Here is a 26,332-nt window from a genome sequence, read left to right as displayed (position 1 = left end):
ACCTCATCAATCATCATCTATATAGTTTCTTAAAATATTGATGCAAGACATCTGCAAATTGCTTTGACTGTGACAAGCCAGTAAAGATGCATTTTTTTTCCTGTCAAAGTTCGAAATAATAATAATAATAATAACAATAATAATAAATAGATTGCTTCAAATAAATAAACCGCAATAACATAAATGGCAATAAGTTAAAATTTAAAATGTCCACAGGTTTAAATAATTCATATATAACAATAATTATTGTACCACAAAACTATTATTGAAATGAAGTGCAAATTCCTATGTTGATAAATACTATTGATATGACTAACTGGATCTGAAATGTGTGCACACTATGAACTAACATCATTTCAGTTTTCATTAAAAACAAAAAACAAAAAAGGAGAACAAAGCATTTCTCTGCTGTTCTTTAACACGTGACATCAGCTGAAACATAAAGAGCCGATGTCAAGATGTCACTCGGAGGTTTTTTCCAGCTTAACAGAGCCGACGCTGAACCTACGTAATGGCGTCCAGCTGCTCAGTGTTGGTGTATGCTTCATATTGCTGTGGAGTGTGTGTGTGTTGTCATGAATGAGAAAGAAGCTTCTGGAGCACACATGAACTCGCTGCACATTATCTGCGTCCTCCTTTCTTCGTGCTGCCGTGTTTGTGCTCCGCTGTAGCTTTAGTTGACATGAAGTGCAAGAAAAAACCCAACAGAAAACAAAAACAAAAAACGGATCAGCTGTGCAACAGTTCAAACTCCAGAGAAGCAGGCAAGGACACAAAAGAGACGACAGGTAAACATACAGCGTACTAAACCTCCCTCCCCTCCTCCTCCTCCTCCGATACAGTTTCTAGTCACATAATTCTTCGTCTCCATCCATCCTGACTGAAGGATCCACACACACAGCAGCATGGTGTGGATTTTGGTCCGCGTCACTTTTCTTCAAACGGAGTGCTCCCTGGGTAGTTTTTTTTATTTTTTATTTTTAAGTTGTCGTTTATTTAGATAACCTGAATTCCCTTTTTGTTTCTGAATCATATTTCATGATATTGTCGAGTGTTTCATCATCTCCTCTTCGTGTCGCTGTCCCTCCATCTTTACCTCCGTCACGCTCCGGAGCCTCAAGACAGTTTGTGTTTTCTTCAAGTGCGTGTGTGCGTGCGTGCATGCACGTTCATGTTCCCCCGAGCCTCACACTTTGATGCCCTTCACAGCTTTGTTGATGCTCTCCAGCAGAGCCTTGTTCTCCGGGCTCTGGAAGCAGTCCTTGTTGGTGTACATGTCGGTCAGCGTGCTCACATAGCTGTCGAAGTTCTGCTCAGTGATTGGCTCCTGCTGTGGTGCAAACGACATACCAGATACCAGTCTCAGCTGAGAGGAACATGCAAACGCATTCAATCAGTCAAAAAAACAACAAGGAAGAACCATCTTACTGACCATGTGAGGCAGGCGTATGTTGGCCAGGCTGCGGATGAGGGCGCGGCTCAGACCAGACAGCTCCATGAAAAGAGCCTCGTTCTGCTCTTCAATCATCTTATTCTCATGCTCAATGTTCTTCAGATTCTTCTCCATGGAGGAGATCTGCAACACGTGGAAGAAAGTTTGTAACAGTGATTCCACATTCAACAAACGTCAGGTGATATTTCGGAACTTCTTGGTGACCAAGGCGAAAGAAAATCCCGCTTTGCGCGTGTGCTTGTAATTTTTGACTGAACTGCAGATATACTTCTGTCTTGAAAAAACAAAAGAATGGAGTAAGTTCTGCATATTAATTGTGAACAAATGTATTTATGATTCAAAATGAATCTGCAAATAAAAACAAAACTCTATAGAAATACTTCATTATAAGTTGATATTGAGTGGCGGGCCGCATGAAAGGCCACATGTGGCCCACAGGCCGCAAGTTTGAGACTGCTCTGCCTTACAGGGGTTCCACATATTTCTATCACAGATTAAGCATATGCTCACTGACATTGTAACCCTGTATACATCAGCACGCCATGTTCTGCTCTCCCATCTCCAAACAAATATGAAGTCAGTGTCATTGATGATGTATAATAAATGAGTGTTGGTATAAACACACACCTGAGTCTGCAGGTTCACCATGTCAGCCTCCATTTCGTTGTTTGATTCGTTGAGGTCGTTGATCTCTTTGTTGAGTTGCTTGATGTCTTCATCATTTTCCAAAACTACAGACATTCCAATACAAATGAACAGTGTTTGGTTTGTTTATGTTTTACTTTATAAAAGTAAATATTTTTTAAGATTGTTAAACAATCTTACCATCACTGGCTCTGAACTTGGTGCTCAGATATTCCTCTGAGGGGAACTTGGCCTTCTTCTTGGCAAACAAGGCTCTGGGACATCCCGAGAGGCTGGAAACAAAGGGAGGGCGGAGTGGGTCAATGTATTAGTCTTTTAAAGGGGGTATAGTGACTAATTGAGCAAACCACTATCACTAAGAAAGAGCTGCTTACCTGCGGTGAGTGAGGAAGCTTCCATTAGCGTGTCCGGAGCCGTCACAGCCTGGTGTGGGACAGGTCGGCCCCTCTGTCTTGAAGGCCTTCCAGTTGAAGGGTGTGCCGTTCAAGAGGCCCTCCTTCTGTCTGCGGGCCGCCAGTGGACACCCGTAGGCGCTGCGGTGCGTGGCATACTTGCCACTAATGTGGCCCAGACTGTCACAGCCTGGTACTGGGCATCTGCAGGGAGCAGCGGAGAGGAACAAGAGGAGAGACGGCACAGAGGTTAGACGGGAAGGAAGTGCAGGGAAACATAATAATAATAATAATCTTAAAGTATCTGCTGAGCTAAATTATCTTACATCTGTTTTTGGCATATTATTTACACAGTATTTCAAAGTAAGTAATATTGAACACATGCTGTTATTAACACACTGTTAAATTTACTGTTTTGTGTGCAAATGCAATATGAAGCCCATGTATTTCTTATGTATTGATCATGTACGCTGCGATAGTCTACCATCAACTACATTCAGAATCAGTATCTGCAGTATAGGTAAGTGTATTTCCAGTCAGTATGGGCCTGAATTTTTGATTCAGTTACGGGGGCCATGTCACTACCTCTGCATATCATTCACAGTGGCATTCTTCCTTCTCTTTTTATCACTTGTTTTTGTTTTATTTTGCTATACTTTACTTATACCATCAGTCTCGCTAAAAGCAGACATTATGGCTTTCTGGGCGGTACGAACTTTAAAAGCTCGGAGTCCTCCTGGTTGTCCTTGGTAGGAGTTTTAATTCCACCTTTCTTGGCACGCGGGCACCCAGAGAGACTGAAAACAGAAAGTATGGAGTTGATAACATAGGGCTGAAAAAAGGTCTGGTAAAGTGTTTGATTGATAAAGGGAGAGAACATTACAAGGAATAATAGTTTTACAGAGGCTGTTACAAACCAGATTAAGTCAAATGCGCCTAAAATGGCCGAAAGTAGGATCATGTCATGGTGTGGAAATGTGTGTGTGTGAGGTGTGTGTTGTGTGTGTGGTCCCTGTCTAAATCTACCATGAACTGTCACTAGGCCTCTCTGACTGTCTGTTGTATGTGTGTGTATATGTGACTGTGTATGTGTGTGTTTGCCTTTTTTCTGTCAGTGCAATGTGCGTGATGTTGTCTGTTACCTTCTGTGAGAGGTGTAGTTTCCTGTGATGTGACCCGAGCCGTCACATCCTGGAGTGGGGCATCTGGGAGACAGAAGAGCAACACTTAATGTTTTATACAAGGTCAATAGAAAAGAAAGCATATACAGATGTGCTTCGTAGCAGGATGTCTGGTGAATATGGGATTATGCAGATGAGAGGACTGGTCTGTATGTTAATTCTTCACATATATATGTATCTACTCTTTCTGTTTGTTCTAAATCCGGTCCTTTCAGGCTCTTTGCCATTTATACACTTGCGGTATCTGTCTAAAGTGAGCCGTGAAAAAAATAGTTTCTTGTGAGAAGCTACATACGCTACAGAATTACAATTCCATTTCACATTTACATGAACTGATTGAAGTGAAAGCAAGAACAGTTTGAGCTGGCTGCAGAGAGAGAGAGAGAGAGAGAGAGAAACAACAACCCTACACCGTGACAGATGCAGCAGCAGCAGAGGCAGCAGCGAGCAACAAAAGATAAGTTAACGTCAGCAGAATACAGCGCTGTAACTGTGGATGGTGTCAGTAGCAGTGCAGTGAAGTGGCAGTGAAAAGGCAGTGAAGGTGTAGAGTAGAGCAGACATACTTGAGTTCAGGGGCATTGGCCGCCATGAGGGACCGAAGGCTCTTATCAGCGAGAGGACACCCAGACAGACTGAGGGGGGAAAAAAGAGACGGGAGAGCAGAGGACAGAGGGAAGAAGAAGAAGAGGGTGATGAAAAGAGGGAGCGAGGAAAAGCCAGTGAGCAGATTGAAAGGAGAGAGGGGAAAAAAAGATGTGAGTTGAAGAGAAATCAAGAATGCAAGGCATACCAAGGTCATTTAGAAAGAGGACAGACAGCAAGAAGTAAATTACTGATGCATATCAAAGTCATTGACCGTCTTTGCTTCCCGGGCTCACGCTACATTATTGCCTCTGGCATGTCAGGATCAAATAAAATATTTGAATTAGTCTTGGTGCGCAGGCTTTGGACTCAGGTGCAGAGTGGGCAGCAGAGGAGTCTCAGCAGAGCTAATGTTTCATATTAGTGGTTTTAATATAGAGCACTGGCACCACTGCGTTACCCAAATAACTGGAATGGTGGATACCTGCGATGGGAGGCGTAGTTTCCAGTGATGTGGCCACTGCCATCACAGCCAGGAGTAGGGCACCTTGAGAGAGCGAGAAGAAGATGGAATTATTGTACATATGTATACAGTATATCACTGTTTCATGCCATGACAAGAGCAAATTTGTGCAACAATTTTAATGATTTCACAACTATATCTGTGTCAAACTCCTAATACTATTTTGAATTGGTGAAAATCATTTCCAGGAAACTGGGGGCATTCTTCAAATTAGTTTGGTGACCAAAAAAGTATCTCCAGCCACCCAGTCTTTGGGAATCACTGCAGTAAATGGTTTCCAAACAAATATCTGCATAGCTTTTCCCATCGACATTAGCTGTACTTTAAAGCTGTCGTTAGTGAAAACCTGTCGATTATGTTTACTGCAGGTCTTCTCCAAATGTTACTGAATGAATTGCAACTGGACTTTGTGAAACGGGTTAAATGTCTCAATATTCTAATCTACAGTGTTTCCCTCAGTCTAAGGGCTCTGACAATAAATCTACATCCACACTATTCTGGTTTTAGTTTCAAAAAGCACAAGTTAGGCTCCAAACACAACTACCACAGTGTTTTCAAGCCCTAAAACTGACGTTTTAGAAAGCTGCTGGTTCCGATGTGGAGCTGGAAGGCTTGTTTGGAAACAGATAATTTTTGTTTGAAAACAAACACATCAGTTGTATGACTGTGGCTGTCACCTAGGAGAAAAATAAATGTTTTTCAGTGTCTCACAACACTTTATCCAACCACAAGCAGAGAGCTCCACAAAGCAGCTTGTCTGTGAACAAATGCCCTGCCCTAACATGACGTGATATATACGATGGAAGGAATTCTAAAAGCAACAATGAACAGAAAGCTTTAATTTAACTGCTAGTCTGTGCACTGTTGTCTGGACAGGTGACACCACTTACGATAGCAGCTCTTTCTTAATGTCCTTGGGCTGGAACTTGACTTTAAAGTTCGGGGTTGTGACCTCGCCCGGGTACTTTCTCTCCTCCTGACAATCCTGCATCATGTCACAATCCTCCTGATCAGATGAGACATATGAGTGGCGAGTGTGTTCCATCTGAAAAAATAAATAAATAAATGTATAAAGCTGAACCTCAACTGTGTCCAAAACATAAAACAGTATTTATTTGGATATTTGTTTACAAGCAAAGAAAGTTTACCTCACATTGCACACAAGTCTCTGATCTGAACCTCTTTTTTTATTATTATTATTCTTTTATAGACAAATGATGTTTCCAAATGCAGAATGGTCTCATAAAAAATTTAAATTCAGGGCCCTTTATATTTCTTTTGAAAAAGTTCAAAGGAGTAAAAATTAGCATATGCCAAAGCCAGGATGGTGCAATGCACCTGACACACCACCTCTGTTTCAACATTGCACTGTGAAACTCACATTTCAGTGAAATAACTGAGTAATAGACAGAGGAAGAGGGCGGAAAGGAAAAGCCTAGGAAAGGGTATCACACAGAGACTTAAAGTGATGTAAACAATTAAGAGTTTTCTATTCAAAAAGCTTAAGGGGAACCGTTTTCTGTTTTTGTTGAAATACTTCATTTGTGGCCGATGAACCACTCAGTATAATTGTACTGACCTCGTCCATGTCCTCTTCCCTGTGGCGGTTTGGCTTGGTGTAGTCCAGTGGTCCCTCCCAGTTCTCCTGCTTGTAAGCATGCAGGTTTGGTGACGTCATTCCGCTACTTCCACCGTGATGCAGCGAGGAAGAGGAGGACGAAGGGTCTGGAGACCGAACTCCGGCGCTGGTGGCAGACAGGCTGTCCTCACGTTTAAAGGGCTTCTTCATACTCAGGTCCAAGGTGCCATTCTCATCCACCTCAATGTCCATTTCCTGGAAATCAAGAAAACATATGGTATTCATGTGGTGCTTCACAACAGCACAAGAGCTGCCTTGGAGTGCTTTTCTAGTTCTCACTTGGTTTCTGACAGTCATTAACATTTTCCATCCATCCATTTTCTACCGCCTTAGTAGCTTATATTTAAGGTCTTCCTTAGTGCAAAATGATGCCCATTTTGTAAATTATCATCACCATCTTCTGCTCTTCCAAATATGGTTAACTGGTTTCAAACCCCAAACCCCAAATACTAAAATAAAGGCTTCAAAATATTGTGCATTGTGAAATCATATGAATACACACATAGTAAGCTATGGCAATAATCAAGTGTGAAACTTGGTGCATATAGTTAACAAAGGAATTATTTGAATGTTGTTTTTCTGCTGGCAAAGTCCAGTTTGTAATTACCAGCCATACATGTGGAAACACTGGTATAATTGTGTTTTATAATCCTATATGTATGTTTTTTTGTTTGTTGTTGTTTTTTTTTTTCACTTTTCTTCTGTCAAACTTAACCGATAAAGTGAAAAACGTGATATACTTATATACTTAATTTCTAGCTTATTTGATAGTGGAAATCTATGTGTGAAGAGGCTAAAAAGCTATATCTTTATCTCAAGATGACATCTTTATCACTCTAAGACTTTCTATGACTAACTAGCTTAAGCTGGCTAACTAGCTAGTTAAAATACGTGGTATACTAGAAGTTAATTTTTATACAAAGAGCAAAAAACACTTTGTGTTCACTTTGATTTAAGACATTTTGTTCATTGTATTCATTTAAAAGCCACAAAGCAATAATTTAATCCCATAAACTACTAAAAAAAAGAGGCTTTGTTTCTGCTATGGCTAACAGGAGCTAGCTGGCTCACTGTGTTAGCAACCTGCTGACTCAGAGCAGGAAGGTTAGCTAAAGGTGGAGGATTTTTCACAAAATTAATAATTATAGCCAAATTAATATTTTTTTATATACAAAATTGATTTCTGAATATTTATTTATATACAAAATTGATTTCTGAATATTTATTTATATACAAAATTGATTTCTGAATATTTATTTATATACAACTTTAAACATGCTACCGACCCATAATAATTATCTCTAATAAAATCCTCACACAGTCAGTTAGTAAATAATTTTCCTCTGCTGCACTTCAGTGTGTATGACAGGCAGACTGACTCATATCTATGCGGCGATGATTGTGTTTAACGTAATCACCCACTTAAGCAAATCATATTGCGGTGATACAAACATGGATGAAGATGACGTGTGGGTCATTCTACGAAAACGTGCCATTTTGTGTCCCTCACACAAAACCTATCCATATAATCTGTACTAACATCAAAATATTCAAAGTATTTGTTGGTATGTGCGGTAAACAAATAATATTCATTTTAAATATTCATTAAATATTCAATAAATATTCATTAAATATTCATACATTGATACTTTCAAAGTATTTTAAAGATTTATGTATTGTATACCTGTAAAATATGGCAAAAAATGGTAGTCCCTCGGCTACATTTCATCTTTTGCAACAGGCTTTAAGAGGGGATAAAATCAAATTATCTAAAAAATATTTTAATTTATGGAAAGCCTCATTTGTTAGTTAACATATGGCCATTCTTTTTTATTCTTAACCTTTTTGGAATATTGAAAAGAATAACATTTTATAGCTGTCCCTATGTGTTATGTTAAATGTGTTACTTTGGATAAACACGCCCCCAGGGACAATGCACTATCCCAGTAGTGACATCATTTTCAGGATGTGACATCATCTGCCTTTTATCAGGAAGCTGCCAAACAGAGAAGTAAGTACTCCTCTCTTTTAATTAATTTTCATTGAGTTGTGTGTAGTTTGACTGAAGAGGACGGTCATAGTGTGTCATAATGCGTTACCATAATATCATTTATTTAAAAGTTAAAAATGTTAAATTAAAATATACATATAAACAATCATATGAGCAGGTCTAGAATGCACACCATGTGATGTCATGGTGTGAACCACATGGTTAGTAATGGCTGCCTAAAGCATAAATCGTCAAATCTGTTACTGTCAAACCTGTTACTATTAACCCTTTCCCTGCCATGTTCCTTTGTTTATTGTGTCCAAACCAGAATTATTGATACAATACATAATTATTAATCTTATTTATATTAAGAACAGCATGTTTTGTCCCTAAATAAATTTGTAATCTTATTATAATATGTTTATAGCAAATGAATACCGTTGTGTATTGACCTGATATAGTACAGTCTTCATTAAACCATTAAAATATGTTAAAATGTGAACAAGAAAAGTGATTTGATATGAATTTGTATTTTACATGCTTTTGTTAAGATGCCTCTGTCTGCAGCAGAAAAGCATGGAGGGTTTCCAGGGTACAATGTGTAATGCTTTCAGTTATTTGATAACAAAATCAACATTTCCCATTTATAAAATCCATGTTTGGGCATATAATTTGTCATTGTTATTGCTTTGAAAATTCACCAATAATTAAATAACAGTTTTACATTTATCACGTGTCAGTGTTCATTTCCATAATATTCTATACCAAATCCACTTACATACAGTCTACAAACAAACACATGTCTTGAACAGGTATTCTATGTCAATTGTCAATTACTTACTTTTAGAATAGCCTCTCTATATACATAATACATAATAAATAGAAAAAAAGAAAAATGTAAATAACCTATTTTAATGTTTAGTAAAATATAACTATAGCCCCTTGAGTATATAGGATACAATTTTTGTGGCTCGGCTTTGAGCATATCCATTCATATAAATCACATGTATTACTTGATATTTTCATTTCTAAATACTTTGAATGTAAACAGGGATGATATATCTTTCATAATATACCAGATTTATTCTGAAGTGTCACTTCAAATACTTTTTAAATACAATTTAGTGTTGGTAACACAATTGACAAAACACATGCGCATGATTGATTATTTCAGGAAATAAATTAATAAATAATATAGCCTGAGATGGCATGACATGTTTTTCTGACAGGTAAAGTTCTACTTAAACCAACTGAGTCCTTAAACACAATAAAAATAATGCTTTGAAAATCTGATTTTCAGAATGCAAAATCGCACGTTATCGTAGAATGACCCATGTATTTATTTTCATGAATAACTTCATGTTACCCACACAGTGATACTCAGGCATGAACTAAAAACGGAATTAATTTAACTCTCATTTGATGAAATTATTGATTTCTTCCCACCACCCATCATGTATGTAACAAACACATTTCCACCGTTGCTGCTGAAGCATGTCATTAGTGACATTTGAAGTATTTTTGGTAAAACCTTTGCCATAAGGCAGCAACACCACATGTCATCTCTACATGCCTTATGATAGTGCTGGCAGACAAACACACACCTAGGGGGGTTAGATGAGCCATGTTTTCAGCGTCCATCTAAAATGGCATTCGTATGAGCTGGTCAAGGGCCAGGCATAAAAAAAAAATCAAAGGGTTAGAAGAGAATACGGGAATGGTTCCCAGAAATGTCCCTGGATGATGAGCTCAGTGTTCCAGTGTTTTAATATTGGATTTCAGCTGAATTTCATCTACGATTCTGACTCCAGATCAGTCACGGGTTGTTCTGTGTTGTAATAGTGTGCTGCTAATGCCTGGTCTTGGATCAGTGCCTCACTGAATAACACCTTGCTCTGCGCTCTGCAGCCAGAGACATTAATCTCCACTTTTTTATCTTCCTAAAACCATGTCAGGAAATCGAAAAATGATGAAGCAGTCACTTTCTCTCCTCTGTGAGGCAAAAAGCCTTTTAAAAATCACAATATGGGGGAAAGTGGTGCTTCAATTACGCCTCCTGTGCACAGAGAGGGGAAGGAGGGAGTGACTGATGGCGTGATAGAGGAGTATGCAGTGACACTTGCATTGGGAGAAAAGATCAAAGAAAGTAAGAAGGGATGTGAACAGAAAAATGAAAGAAAGAGTGCTGGAGAAAGAGAGAGCGTGAAAGATCCATCCGATAATGCAGATAATGAAAAAAGGGCTACCTGGTGGAGACGTAATCCAGGGAACTGGCAGCAAGCCAAATTCAATAACAACATGAAAAGTGTGTGGGATGGAGGGATGAAAGGATGAAGGGGGGGTGATGCAACTGCATCTCAACACCCTCCTGTTGCTGTAAGCCAAAGCCTACTGATGATAAATTCATGCAGAGTTGATGGGGGTACAAAAAAAAAAAACGAGAGGAGAGGAGAAGAGAGGAGAGGCACACCCACTGTTTTTCCCTCTCATGTCACCAGCTGTGGCCTGCTACGTATCAATCTGCACTACAATCAGCTAATAATCTCTCTCTCTGAGTGCTGCGGAGGGAAAAACAGAGTAACACTTTACAATAATAAAAACATCCATATATGACTAATGGATATCGTCTGCTTCTCTCTTTTTGCTTGGATGGATTTATTTCCTGCTCTGATAGTCTTTAATTACAAACAGGAACAAAGATTTGTGAGGGATAAGTGGTTTGTCTGTGTTCACCTTGTTTTGGGGTTTGGTGCTGAGGTTCTCAGGTTTCTCCCAGCAGCGTGTGGACAGATTGAGGATGGCAGTGGCAGCCATGTGAGCGGCCTCTGCGTCGTGAGAGTAGTCATAGGCTAAGGTGGAGCTCTTCCCATAAGTGTGGAGGCTGAGGCTGGGTGACGAGGACTTGGGGAACGAGTGTTTAGCTGCAGGGAGACAGAATATTTATGTTGGGTCTTAAAAAAGGAGGAAAACAACAGAGCAGAGAGTTGGAACATATAGGGCCGTTTTGAAATAATGAATAACAAGAGTTGTTAGTGCTGGCAGTAAGTAATTAAGAGTAACTAATAACTTCTTAGTTATCTCACTATAGCCAGAGGCCAATTCATTTAACTTATAATGGCTGGAAATGAACGAAGAAAAACAAGTAGCCTCGCTCTGTTTGAAGATAACAAAACCTAGCAGCAGCTCAAAAGGTCAGTAATTAACATGTTTGTTTCTTGTTTGTTTGATCCACAAGAAAGTCACTGCACCGGCACAGAAACATTAAAACCTCCACCTGTTTTTATGAAGCACAGATGTGGGTTTTTAAATGGTACTGCTGATGTTATTGCATTGTCTCCAGTCTCTGTTCCAGTGTTTGTGCTAAGCTAATCTAACTGAGCTTCACAGAGTGTTTTTTTTATATATATTGAGCATCTATCTGTGTCTCATAAACTGACCTGCGTTTTCACTTAAATTTGACTTATTTTCTGAACCAAAATTGACACAATCTTTTTACACATCTAAACACGTGCATGTGAACATGATGGAGTTTTAACTGCTCATAATGATTTTGGCAGAAATGATCAAATTAAGGTTCCTGGTTGTGAATATGTTGTTAAGTTTAAAGTCCTCTTAAAGCAAATGTAGATTTTCCTCCTCCTCACTCATTATACATGTTAAAAAATAGTGGCTAATAAAACTTCTGTTCGGCGTCTAAAAATACTATTGCATTATGACAACAACATCCTAAATCTGGCAGAAATATGTCCTTAAGAAAACATTATCAACAATGCAGTTTAGTGTTTATGGGAATATATTTAGATTATGGTGCAAATCTTCATTCAACACCCATAAACATATTTCCCCAGAAGAAACTGATGTTCCTCTCTTACTTTTGAAGGCTTTGGGTGAGGTTTCGCTGGTGGAGAGCATCTTTGGAGCAAGCATGCGCTTCCCGAACACTTGAGCATCGAAGCTTGCATAATCGAAGGTAACCTTGGAGTACTTCTCCAGCTCCTTGGCCAGGTTGGCACGAGGTGTGGCAGGTGCCATGTTGGGCCTATAGCTGCCGTACTGAGGAACCTCCAGCTGCTTCACAAAGCACATGGGTCTGTGAGTAAAGGGGGCGGAGAACAAGAAACATTTCAGCTGGGTAGGTGCATGTGGCAAGAAAACCAAAACACAGAAGACGGAAAGGGAATTAAAGACAATGACGGGTGGTAAATAAAGAAGGGTTTGATGAAATTAAGAGTCAGGAAAAAAGAAAACAAGAGAATGAGAGAGGGAGGTAGAGTGACAGAGGGAGTGGAGATAGAGGCAATGGTGTACTTAGCAGGAGTGCAGCAGGATTAAAAGCTCTCTTATCAGCAGAGGGCACATTTGCATGTTGTACAGCATGGAATTTATGAGCTCTAAGCCCTCTCGTTTTCCTGGAGAGCCTGGGCTTTTGTCAAACCTGTTGGCGTAAATCCACTGATAGACCAGGGAGAGGCGGCAGGATGGGGCGAGAAAGAGAGAAGGCGCAGAGAAGAATGGGAGGAGGAGGGATAGACTTGCAGTATCCTTCCTCTACCCCCCCATCACAGCCTCTAGTCTCCAAGTGAGTCCACTGATTGATCGATTGATTGATTGATTGATTGATTGATTGATTGATTTAGCCAGGAAGGTTCCCATTGTCTCTTTTTCCAGGGGAATCCTGGTCAAGTAAGCAGGGTTACAGCAATAAATGCTCTGAAATTATAGTGTGCTTTTTTCACCACTTTTTTACCACTCAAAGCTGCCATCCACAACCACTGACTCACACTTACATACAGATTGGGAGGTGAGGTGTGGCAAGAAAAAGAAACAAACTGAAACACAGAAGATGGGGAATTAAAAACAATGCATTTTTTTTTTTTTATCTTTCATTCTCATACTGTAGGGTTAAGAGTCTTGACCAAGGACACAGCTGCATGTAGACTAGCAGAGCGGGACACACACCACAACCTTCGAGTTGAAAGACAAATCTCTCTACCACTGAGCTACCGTCGCCCAGACAAAAAGGTATAAACTCACAACAGAATATAAAAAAGCTAAAAGGAAGTAGTTAAAGGAGAGAGAGAGAGAGATACATAATAAAGTAGGTACATCCTTAATCTGAACTTCTCAAAAAAGGGCTATGTAAAAACAACAACACGTTTCTGTCCATAAAACGTCTTTGAAGGTGTTTAAAGAAGACAGTGTCTGTCGTGAAATTAGGTTTTGCAGTTCATTCCACGTCCATGATAATACACATGCATAACAGGGAATTTTCATGACAGTGACAAAACATTCCACCACTGATCACAGGAGCCATGGAGCCACAGTGAGGAGGAATTCTTCATGTTGAATTAATCATAAGGAAGTGATCCTTATGATTAATTCAACATGAAGAATTCCTCCTCACTCCCATACGTAACGTAACAGACAAGTTAGTTTTAATAACAACGTGGGAAGGAGGGAAAACAACAAAGCAAGTCTTATTATGTTTTAATCCTCCATGCTTTTTGTCTGACCACTGATGAGGTTTTCCTCAAGGAAAGCAATTATTTTCCCTATTGCCCCGCAACGCCCCTATAACTTGCATAACTAGCTTATCGGCCGCATTGCTAATTAAAATACCAAAGACGAAGAGCGTGGACTGAGCATAACACCAGTGTCTGCTGTGTGTATGTTCATTATCATTCTTTTGGCTGTGATCACGCTGCCCAGTGTCTGCCGAGGAGATGAAAGGAGATGAAGAGATCTCAGCGTTTGTGGCGACAGTAATGATGACACCAGGATGATTTCTCGCAATGTTGGAGCCATTCACAGGCCCTGCACCACCTGGTCACGAGGACCCACAGTAACCAAGGTTAGGACTCGTCTCTGTGGTTTCTATGTGGCGCAGTGGTAAAGTAGCTATAACCTTGAAAAGGACTCAGCTGTGCGAGGCTCCACTCGCAGGAGAAAGCTTTTATGCGGGTGAAAGGTTCACCTGTTCCTTTCAGTCAATGTCGTTCACTGTTTTATCACATGACTGTGTATCATTAAAGAGGGTTTACTGGCATAAATTCAAGTGTGTATGTGTTATCACTTTAAAATAAAAAGCTTTTCATATGGATATGCAATAATACTATATACTTTAGCCTTTTCAAAGCACTTTAAATGTATCTGTTCTTATATACACCTAAGTTTTTTATATGCACTTAATATGCATATACCGTATATGTACTTTATTTATGTATGTAATAACACATACTTTAGCCTTTAAAATGTACTTGAAATTTATCTTTTTTATTTATGTATTTCATTGTGTGTGCTTTATGTATGCACTTTATACATATGTACTTATACTGTATGTACTTAAGCTTTTCACATGTACTTCTTATAAGTTTTGTAAATGTATATGTACCTATATGAACTTTACATATATGTATAGCTTTTCAATTGTATTTCATATGAATGTTTACTTTATACATATATGTACTTTAGGGTTGTATGTATATGTGCTTATGTGTACTTGAGCTTTTACTTAACTACATTTATTTTCCTTTTTTCTGTTTTTGCCAAACATTAAATGATTCATTTATTCCCCCAGATTCCTTCATTGTTAATTACTTCATGTTTAAATGTGAGTTTTGATCTTGACAGCAATGTTAACTTAATAATTTAGTTTCTGACTCAAATGATAACACTGGGTCTCCATACTTGTAAGTCTTTTTGTGTTGACCCACCTTAACACTCTGTCGTTGGGACTTCCTTTCAGGTGCTCGCTGCTTGGTTGAACAAGGAGCTGCTTATCGTGACCCTTTGACAGTTTCTCTGCAGCAGCGATGGGGCATCCAGAGAGACTGGAGAGATAGAAAAATAAAAGATGAACACTAAGAGGAGAGCATGTTGCTGACCCTGGAGCTCTGAACCACGCCAATGTCGACAGACACACTGGCTGTTGTGTACACATGAGCTTCCAAACACAAAAGATAAACTATATTCTGCTGTGCACAAATACAGACCATTAAACTGAAATGCACGTCTACAAAGATGCTTTAATGTGAGGTATAAATACCTGCGGTGTGTGTTACGGTTGCTGTTCACGTGGCCCTGACCGGTGCAACCAGGAGTCGGACACTTCAGCACATTCTCATGCATGGCCAGAACTGCGGAGAAGACAAATAAATACACGTACACACCACGTCAGTGAGAAAACATCCAGTCTTAAATCTTAAATTTCTTTTCATTATAAGCCAAAATCCAACATGGCATTTTACATATTTTCTTTCAACCCCCACACCCTCTCTGGAGCCAAATCTGACACCGTAACCAAAGTGAATATTTTTCTACTTTCTATTAATGTGCCCAGCACTAATTTTAAGTTAAATTACAAGTAAGTTAATCACTGTGCATGCTTCAAGTCCAGATCTGCCAAGCAGAAACTAACAACTCTATAGTAGCAGGTGCTTTTATGGTTCTCAAAGGCTCTTCAGTTTACACTGAACAAGAGAACAATATAAATGATTCCCAGCTCCCAAAAACGCAACAATTACTCTCTAATCATTTTTCTATAGTCCCAAAGTATACAGTAAATACCAGCAGGACTATTAAGAGAATCTTAATGAGAGAATAGCTGGAGGGAGCTGGACTACATTTGATTTGGCTGCAGAGGGAAGGCTTCTCATATGTCTGAGATACACACTCAATAGCCACTTCATTAGGTGGACAGGACACCTGGTGTTGTCTGCTACTGCTGCTGTTGTGTTGTCTTCCTATCGTTTCAAACCAAAGTGGCCAATTTCCTCTGAGCTCTGGCATCAACAAAGCGTCACTGGATATTTTCTCCCTGTCTGATATTCAACTCTACAGATGGGTTGTGCATTGAAATCCCAGTGGAGGACGAGTTTCTGGAATACTCTGCCCAACAACCGTGCCACGTTGAGCAGTGGAACAGGTGTATCTAATAAAGTGTTTTTTTTCTGTAGGGTTAAGAAGAAAGTACCGCTGCATATTCCTGACCACATCCAAACAGTGTGACATTTGTTTGTCAGTTTAGCTCCTTTGACCTGCTGCCTTTTACATGCTCGGGTGTATTCTCAGCAGAATTCTCCTGATAATTACAAAGTGCAATATTAACTGTAGCAGCAGAGACCGAGCTGGTCGTGCCACAAGCACACGGGTGATTTGAGCATCGGAGAGGCGTGTGTGAGAGGCCAAAGTGACCTTGATTTGGTAAGCCTGGATCAGAACACTAATGCTTCAAAACCCCATGAAATCATGAGTAAACTGGCATTAAAGTACTTATCTGAGTCAAACTCTACAGCGAGGAGAGGAGGTGGGCTTCTGCCAATGTCAGGCTGCCCTTTGTTGTCATTTTCTCTCTCCCTCACTGCTTATTTTCATCTTTATGAGAAGCTGAAAAAGACTTACTCTCCGGGGGGATCCTGTCCTTGTGTGGACAGCCTGACAGGCTGCGGTGGTGGGGGTAAAGGCCGGTCACGTGACCCGTCCCATCGCACCCTGGAGTGGGACACTTGATCTCCCTCTTCTCTGGCCTACTGCTCTCTGTATGAACCAGGATAGGAGGTAAGAAGCGAGAGGACAGGAGAGGAGAGAGATAAGGCGAGAGTGGAATAAATGAAGGATAAGGATAAAGAGGACAAAAGGAAGTGGTTAATGGCATCAGACAATCTGCCTGGCTGAGCATGAAATCGAGATATATTTCAGACAACTGTACAAAAGAAACACCATCTGTATTTGCCCCTCATGTCTCATGTATCTCTGTAAATGCACAGCGTGTTTTGTGCACTGCTGTAAATGAGTGACTTGTGTGTTTCTGTAAATTGCCTCTGAAGGACAAAACTTCAAGTTAACCCATTCGCGCAAATACAGCTTAATAGCATCCACCACTTTGCTACACTTTGCCTGCCGTCTCTCAAGGATCACATTAGGGAGAAATAAATACATCAGCACGACAGTTTACACCCAATCAAAGGCACCTAATATAGCACCTAGACAGTATCAGTGGAAGCGGAGAGAGAGCGAGGTGAAAGGAGCAAGAGTATGGTGTGATGCTCTATTGGCCCTCAAATTGAATGTTAACGAGACATGCATCTCCTAATTAGTGTTGAGCAGAACAGGAATGTCACCACGGGAGGGAGCTGAGGCCAAGGAGAGGGCAGCACTAGCAGGCATGTAATCACACTGCTGCTATACTGCGAGGAGCATGACAAGTGGGCAGCGTGCCAAGTGTGAAATACAAGGCCTAAACACATGCCGCATGTAAACAAACACTCAACCACTGAGTGTGGAACAACCTGCGCTCCTTCTTCTCCTCTCCTTTTCCTCACTGACATTTTGTCCTCCACCTTCTCTTGCCGTTGTTCCTGCTCACTCTCTCTTCAAGCACTTCCTCTCTGCTCTTCATGGAAAGTCTATTCAGCCGGAGCCACTTCATATCCTCACAATTGAGAGGGGTGGATCTAGCTAGGGTTCGGTGACTCATCGCTGTTTATTGGATGCACTGTGGTACACTGCAGTTTTTATTTGTACTTTGCCTTCCACATTAGGTTAAACACATGAAACCTTGTGCTGCTTAACACATAATGTTCTGTACCATCAACTATAAACAAGACCACATTTACAGCACAGCTATTTTTGTTTTTGTAAAAAACGACACCTGTATTAGTCCTCCAAACCTTATCATTCATATTTACTTGCTTGCTTGCTTTCTAAGCCTGTTATTGTGGAGCATTTTGTTTTGGAACTACCATGTAAACACCTAGCTTGATTGACATGATAAAAAACTGAATTAAGGGGAATATGTAAAAGTGATCCAAAATGGCTTGGTAGCAAACCCGGTAGGACAAAACCGGAACTAAGTTGCACCAAATTTCACAAAACTTGGTGGAAGCCCAACAAAAAGGTCCATCAGAATCCTCAACTCAACAGGAAGTCATTTTTTATTTGTTCTCTATCTTGGGGATTTGGACATTTCGTAAAATAGCTAACTCATCTGAGTATGTTAATTGTACCAAGATTAAAAAACAACAACATCAATTTGTACTCTGCACATCAAAGGTGAAACATTATCAAAAAGTCTTGCAGATTCAAAAGGCCGTGACTTCGACAATCCTTGGAATTTTGGCGAATTTCGACCATTTGCAGCGAAACAGGAAGTGCACCATAACTTTGCCGTATATTAACAGATCGGCACAAAACTTCATGCGAGAGAGGAGAGACCTGACCAGAAAACGTCAGCACATGAAAACTGAGTCATGGATAAAGCGCCACCTGCTGGCAGGGCGGCAGCTGTGAGGGCCCGTACAATTCTGCTTGCAGCTTTAATTACCATTCTGTTGTTTTTGAGCAATGTAAAAGCCAGGAAGGAAAAAAAATGTGTGGTGCAATGTGTGCCAATATGGACCCGCGACACTTATACAAGTGGACAATTACGTGTTATGGGAAAAATATATTTAAGCAGTCGTGGAGCTCTTGCCTTTGCTTTATTTTTTGAAGAGGAGGTGATGGAGCTCATAAAAAGTGGTGGATTAGGGTTGTGAAGCTGTCACTTGCTTGATTTAAATGGCAACCTGGGTAAAGTGTGACATTGACGAGTGCTGTGATTCTGTGCCAGAATAAACTGTCACAGAGCACATGAAAAGAACCCGGAGCAGGGACACCATACCATAAACAATGGTTTAGCTGGTGACACATTTCTAGCGACGCGTGTCCGTGTGATTGACCCCTTACTCAAGCACCTATCGTCTGTGTTCACTCTGCCCTCCCCTCCTGGTTTCGTTGTTCTCTCCTACCTTTGCTGAAGTAGCTCTTGCGGATGAGGTCCAGGTGCTTGGGCCTGTCTTCCATGGTGAAGTATCGCTGGTGGTGGATATCTGGGGCACGCAGTAGCTCTCTGGGCCCAGATGGCTTGACCTGCTCTGCCTTCAGGGCAATGGCTTGTTCCAGCAGGCCCAGGTTTCCTCGGGTCATGTCAAACATCTCGGACTCATCTGTCACTGTGGAACGCTGTGACAGGCTGTCTTCATCGTCGCGTTCGTCGTCCCCATCTACATCATCAAAATCCTTCTCCTCAGACTTATCCGATCGCACCTCGATGATGTCGGTCGAGGCCGAGGACAAGGTTTTGTGGATTTGATAGTTTTCAACTCTGGAATTGGGGAAGTATTCCTCTAGCGGACTGTCCCTGTGGGAGCTGTAGCTTGAGGACGGGCTGGGCTTGTAGTTTTGAAGAGGGCTGGGTCTATGAGAGTCACATTTGTCAAGGGGGCTTTCCTTGTGTGAGCTATAGTCCTCCAGAGGCCCAGTTCTGTGGTCTTCGGTCTTGATGTGTGTTCCCTGAGCTGCTGCGGTGCTGGTGATGGTGCGGATGGCAGTTGGCACATCAGAAATTGGCAGAACGTGGTCCCTGTGTTCCTCTTCATCTATGATTTGTTTATGGGGGCCATCTGTGGTCAGATAGTGATGGTTCTCCTGGCTCATGTGGTCGACACCGTCTTCACACTCTCCTTGCTCATCCTCCACCTCCACCTCCTCCTCTAATTCTTCTTCAGCCACCTCCTTATGCAACACAGACGACTCTCCTAGCACTTGAACTCTATGTGCCCCTTCTCCGTCTCCCTCTTTATTCATGTCCCCCTCCGGCTTGTCCTTTACTTCTTCGTCCCACGTGGCTGCCACGGTGACATCCCTCTGCATTTCCATAGCAACTGGCTGCTGCACGGCCACATTTGGAGCATTGTCAGAAATTTGGCCAGCGTGAATGAGAGAGTCACTCACATCTTCAGCACTCTGAGGAGGAGCCTGAGACTCCTGGAGAGCAGGTGGTGCTGCTCTGAGCTCAGGCTCGATGATCACACACTCCTCCTCCTCCTCTTCCTCCTCTGTGGAGAACAAAGATGAAGAGGTCACAGAGTGACTCATGCAGTGAACTAAAACTGTTGTCAGTAATATCTTTATCATCACCGACTTCTGGCCTGCCAACTCATTCACTATGAGATCACAGAAATAAAATCATGCGCAAGAATACTCACTCCTAAAATCCTAGTTCCAGCATCAGTCATCAGAAAGCAAAGTGACTCTATGCAAATCATTCTCTATATAAAGCAAATTAACCGTATCACAGATTTGTTGGTTGAGGGACTTTTCTTGCCTTGAGTGAAGCGTCTAAGAAAATGCAATAGTATAATGATAGTTCAGGTTAAATCTTAACTTAAACCTGAATTGATTATCATCAGAAAAATAACAACAATTTGAATAGCCATGTGCTTATTCATGTGTTTGAGAGAGTTTTCTGAGTTTGGAAAAACAAAAATGTAATCAAGGACGAGTGTGACATGACGATAATAAAGCAAACCTTAAGAGACGACTGTGCTTAACTTATGTAGGATCCAGTGTTGTGGAGCTTGGCCAAAACTGGTCATTTACTCTTATTCCTTAGAGACCCTCTCTTAATTTGTTGATTATGTTCTGACCACCTCATTGCTCATTCAATCTATAAAATTATCCACTTCCCAGAAACTGGAGCAACATTGTTCCATGCCTTATTTTCTGGGATTTATAAAATGAAACCCAAATATCTCAGTTTTAAAAAGCAATAACACTGAGGTAAACACCAAACATTGACAGTAAATACATAAAAAATATCAAAACTGTCCATTAATTAACTAATTAATTGGTTATTTCTTTCACAACAAACTGTTTGGAGAGCTCTTGGGTTCAGTTGTACCTTCATCAGCTGCAAATCCATTCTCTTCCCTCTGATATGTGTCTTCCTCTTCTCTCTTCTCCTCTTCCTCACACTGTTGACTCTGCATCTCCACTTCTTCTCCATTTGTCTGTGCATCCTGCATCCGGACTTCTGGCATCTCCTCTCTCCGCTCCTCCTCTTCCTCCTCCTCCTCCTCCTCCTCCTCTGTCACTCCCTCTGCATACTCCGCATGCTGCTCATCCTCCTCTTTGGCCTCTCCTGTTTTCTCACTGTCCTTCTCTCCCTCGCCATCGGCCTCGCTGGCGTCACTTTCTGCGCTGAAGCCCTCGTCCAGGGCCAGCTTCAGCGGGTGGGACTTTCTTTTAGAGGCAGGTCTCTCCTGCTCTTGCTCCTGCTCGGCATCTGCTTCCTCCAGGCGGCGCTTTCTGGCTATGGGGCAACCCAGAATGCTGTTGGAAGAGATGAAGAGATAGAGATAAAAAAAAGAACAGGATCATAAGCAATAAGAAGGAAATTAAAGATCTCATTCGAAGAACTCATTACTAACTAACACATACCACAAAACGCATCATGTTCATGCAGATGGTGTGTGTGTTGCAAAAAGAGGAGGTGTCACATGTGGCCTGAGGGGGGCGCCTCACTCCCTCTTCTCAGACATCACAACCAATCTCAGCCAATTGACTGGAACGTTTAATGAACAACTTGTATGGAGAGGCGGGCGAGGCAAAGGCAGCGGAGGGTGAAATCCAATAAACTCCCTCTGACTCTCACCTGGGAGATGTCAAGTGAGATTGAGGGACGATCTATAAACAAAGTGCATCTGAAATTGCCTGCTGAATGAATACACATGTAAACAGATAGCTAATATCTGCCCCTCAATAAAGAGGAGTCACAAGTCAGTGAGCCGCCCCGTGTCCTGCAGAGCGACGAGCAACACTGAAGACAAGGAATGGCGGGATGGTGAGAGAAATGAGGCTGGAACAGCAACTGGAGAAATCACATTTCACTGTGGCGTGAGAGAAACTTTACTTCTTGGGTTTAGATTTGGAGGTGCCGTGTGTACTCTCAAAAATACCCAGCATTGTGAGTATTTTAAATTGTAGAATCATTCTCTTTCTTTTCAGTCTGATATTGGCAATGAGGGACATCCTTTAAACCTCACCAGATCATTAACAGAGAAGGAATTAAGTTTTTTTATAGTCTTGTAATTCAGACAATTCAACCATTGTCTGATTGAAATAATGGTTGAATTTGTAGTTTAGGTTTTAGTCGTTTTAGTTGTAATTGTCTTGTTTTGCTCTGACAAACACAATAGTAATAATTATAGTAAAAGATTGTGGTGGATTTGACTCTGTACTGATGCCATCATGTTTCTTGTAGGAAGACTTTTTTTTAATTTTCCCAAAATAAGCCTGTTAATTATAATGGTCTCATGTATCTCATTTGTGTGCATAAACAAATGAGCTATAACTAGGTTAGATGTGTTGGTGATAGGTGGATTCATGTTCTGCATTGTTTACACCTGAGATGTTGTGCGCCCTATGAATAGCCACAATGTAAAATTACAATCATTAGCCTCAGTTGTTGTCATCTTGGTTGTGTAACAGAAGTGCAGCTACCGTTAAACTCTTAAATGTGTGAAAATGTAACACTTATACACTATTTCCATAAAGTAACACTATAGTAACACTACACTTGACGAATAGAAACTTTTAGTAAGCTATTTTGGGTAAATTCAGCCGTCTGCATTGAGTTGGCAGTGATGCGGATGCTAACTAGTAATAGCTAACTAACATTTCTGTCATTTACAGTTGACAAAGTAGACAACGTCTGTTCTGTTTGAATTAACAGAATATGGTGCCTTCACATGTGGTTATGTATAATGCGCTCACGATGTGAGTAAAGGTTAGCAAAAGTTTTTTGCTAACATTTTCTAGAATGGCAGAGCTCCTTCAGGTTAGTCTTTCAGCACATGGTCATTTAATATGCTGGCATTTTAATCATATTATAGAGTTTGTTTTGTTAGTACTTTGTCTTAGAAAACATTTCCTAACTTCATTCTTTGCATTACATTAACGTTAGCCACAGATAATTTGCATTGTTGTTGCATGGCAACACGGTTCCCATACTGTTAGAATGCCAGGCATGTTGTGTTAACAATTTAATAAGAAAATAATCCTGATAAGAAAATTATAAATACTAAACAGCAGAGTTGCTTGTTTACAAGTTTGTTTTAGGTAACTTTCTATCAACCAAATATGAGTTTAAAAATGAACTAATAATAGTTTTATTATATTTTATCCTCCTGTCGCCATTTTACCTTTACGTCTCTGTGAATTAGACGACCTGTTTTATCTTTCAAATATGGAACAAATCCTTATTTTATGGAGCGTTTGGCAACATGAGTGTACACACAATCCCAGTTTTTGTGCTAAGATAAGCTAAACTGGTTGTTGATTGTACTTTGATATTTGGCACCAGAAGAGTGTTATTGATCTTTTCATCTAACTCTTGGCACTAAAAGCAACAAATACATGCATTTGTGTCCTGGGCTTTTCAAGAACCAAAGTGAAATGTGATATTTTCCAATGAGCAGATGGGGCGGAGAGAGGACAAGGAGGACAGAGAGACAGACAGACGCGGAAGGACAGACAGAGGGTGGGTTTTTCATCTGCCCTACCTTCTGTGTCGTGAGTATCTCCCACTGATATGGCCAGAGCCATTGCATCCAGGGGTGGGGCAGCTGGATGAGATGGATGGAGGTTAGAGAAATGTTTAACATGGTGCATTTTAGTTGCTACCCTGAAGCAGCAGCTGTAACCACAGGCAGTAAAAGCAGCAACAAAAAAAAAACAAAGCAAAGACATGCAAACTGAGCACACTTGTCACACAAATGCACATGCACAAGGATATGAATACCCCCCCCCCCCACACACACACACACACACACATATCCTCTCCTTCCAGCAAATACACATAATGCATGAATGCAGGTGGCATCAAGCCGGGAGAACATAATATTGTGTGTCGTTCATCAACCATGGCCTATATCCTGTTACTATGAGAGATAAGCATCAGCAGAGACCTGCTGTAATTTCCCCTTCTCTGCTCTCCTCACCACTCATCATCTCTTGGTCTTGCTGTCTCTCCCTCTCTCTCCTCTCCTTTCCTCCCCTCTCCTCTGATTCAGGTTGCTCTGACCCCTCAGGATAGCTCATTTCAATTCTCATTAACTTCCTCCAGCAATTGCCCTTTATTACACTAATTATCCTAATTATTAATTTTGCTTATTAAAAAATGCTGCATTTGCATTTTTAATGAGTTGCTCTTTGGCCTCCCCATAGCTTTTTTAATCCATAATTCAGAAACTGAGAGGTTTTTTTTTTAGTGCTGAGCACAGATCAGTTTTTAAAGGTGAAGGGTGTCAAAAATGATGAGGATAAAAAAATAATGTGGACGTAGACAGAGGAGAGAGGTTCATGACCGGTGGGGCCCTGAAGGCTGTCGCTGAAGAGAAAGCGAATGAGGGTAACTAAATATTCGCCCTTCACCATCCCATCTCCTCACACTCTATCCTATCGATCAGATTGCAAAAAAAAAGACAAATCATACACTCCTTTTCCCTGTGCCTGCTGTATGTGTTCATAGCAGGAAATATTGAAAGGCTGTGAGAAATCAATACCAGCCTGTTGGAGGCAAGGACCAAGAGCTGAGAAGTGGTGATGATAAAAAAATAATAAATATACAACATATCTAAAGAGGCAGTGATAGTGAGTCTGCAGCTGCGGGGGGAGTTTCTCTGAGGAGCACATAAAGGTACATCATGAAAGAGGTTTGCACAGAGATGAAGGTGTTTCCTTACCTCAGCTCTTGTCCTACGAGCTCAATAGGAACTGAAATGGAGAGAGAAGGAGGGGGGAGGAGGAGAAGAAAGACACAGGGAGGGAGAACAAAGGTGAATGACTGCTCAGAAAGCTGCGCTGCTAAAAGAAACTCAGATCAATAAATCACAAATGCATACAAATCCCGCGAGGCCTCCTCATAGCGGCAAACTCACTGCTGACTCCATGATCAGGAGGGAAAGAAAAACACCTACACACTCGTGAGTTTACACACACACACACACACACACACTAAACACATACACATTTTCAGGAAGGCAAGCACAAAAACAAACAGGAGTGTAAGTGCCGGCCTGCACAAACACTGAATGAATAATAACACACAAAGGCTATACCAGCACAGAAAACCTAAATCAGCCAAACTGCATAGTGCTGTTCAGAAAATGTGACAATTATATGCAGACTGAAGCAATAAAGAATGATTAATTGTTGCACTTTAGTTATCATAATTGGGAAAATGAAATTAAAAGGAAAACTGCCGTCATCAGTAGAAAACAGCACTTCTTTCAGGGACAACTTACTGTAATTGCCTTCAAAACATAAATCAAGCGCAGCTTGCAAACAACACACACACACACACACACACACACACACACACACACACACACACACACACACACACCCCCACACACACACACACACACATCTCTCTGCTGACTATAGGCATCGATTGGAAACTGAGCGATAGAATGAGTTTGGAGAAATATCCTATTTTCATTTGGAGCAAACGAGAAAACAATACGATGCTGGAGAATTCAGTTTGGGCTCTGATATCACATGCATTAATCACATGTCAGAAAAAGCCTGGGTATCAAAATACACTAAGAGCATAGAAATTACACACAGCTGTGTGTGTGTGTAATTTCTATGGTGTGTGTGTGTGTGTGTGTGTGTGCGTGTGTGTGTGTGTGAGAGAGAGAGAGAGAGAGAGAGAGAGAGAGAGAGAGAGAGAGAGAGAGAGAGAGAGAGAGAGAGAGAGAGAGAGAGAGAGAGAGAGAGAGGGAGTTTGTGCAGCATCTCAGTTTCTCTGTCTTTCATCATGTAGTTGAAATGACTGGACGTCTTCCTGAGCGATCCGTGAACTGTAGCTCTCTGCTTTGTTGTTTCTAAACATCACACACACATGCACACGCACGCACACACACGCACAAAGCCAATGCACAAATAAAAGCACATAGGAAGAGTGACACACATAAATATGTACAGTATGCACAAATATTCAAACGCTAACAGACATTTTATTTAATATATGCACATACGTGTAAACAGACGTATATTTGCTCATATTCACAGATGTGTGTGTTTGCTTTACTGAAACAGTG

General features: G+C 40.9%; 1 protein-coding gene across 1 annotated transcript in view; it reads right to left on the bottom strand.

Annotated features, from left to right (window-relative positions):
• Positions 1-1,186: 1,186 nt before the first annotated feature.
• Positions 1,187-26,332, bottom strand: part of myt1b (myelin transcription factor 1b) — a gene marked incomplete at both ends in the record, with an annotated part of 169,138 nt that continues 143,992 nt past the window's right edge. The window contains 20 exons of the mRNA XM_083890839.1: positions 1,187-1,330; positions 1,433-1,576; positions 2,081-2,184; positions 2,279-2,370; positions 2,473-2,694; positions 3,207-3,287; positions 3,633-3,695; positions 4,238-4,306; positions 4,741-4,803; positions 5,670-5,824; positions 6,359-6,613; positions 11,142-11,329; positions 12,281-12,498; positions 15,122-15,238; positions 15,454-15,544; positions 16,809-16,943; positions 19,193-20,281; positions 21,127-21,557; positions 23,789-23,851; positions 24,971-25,001. Coding sequence (XP_083746965.1) covers positions 1,187-1,330; positions 1,433-1,576; positions 2,081-2,184; positions 2,279-2,370; positions 2,473-2,694; positions 3,207-3,287; positions 3,633-3,695; positions 4,238-4,306; positions 4,741-4,803; positions 5,670-5,824; positions 6,359-6,613; positions 11,142-11,329; positions 12,281-12,498; positions 15,122-15,238; positions 15,454-15,544; positions 16,809-16,943; positions 19,193-20,281; positions 21,127-21,557; positions 23,789-23,851; positions 24,971-25,001 — 3,755 coding nt within the window. The remainder of the gene's footprint in view (positions 1,331-1,432; positions 1,577-2,080; positions 2,185-2,278; positions 2,371-2,472; positions 2,695-3,206; positions 3,288-3,632; positions 3,696-4,237; positions 4,307-4,740; positions 4,804-5,669; positions 5,825-6,358; positions 6,614-11,141; positions 11,330-12,280; positions 12,499-15,121; positions 15,239-15,453; positions 15,545-16,808; positions 16,944-19,192; positions 20,282-21,126; positions 21,558-23,788; positions 23,852-24,970; positions 25,002-26,332) is intronic.

The sequence above is a fragment of the Microchirus variegatus genome, assembly GCF_963457635.1.
Source record: "Microchirus variegatus genome assembly, chromosome: 6".
Lineage (NCBI taxonomy): Eukaryota > Metazoa > Chordata > Actinopteri > Pleuronectiformes > Soleidae > Microchirus > Microchirus variegatus.
The sequence above is the reverse complement of the archived record's forward strand: the minus strand, read 5'-3'. Positions and strand labels throughout refer to the sequence as shown.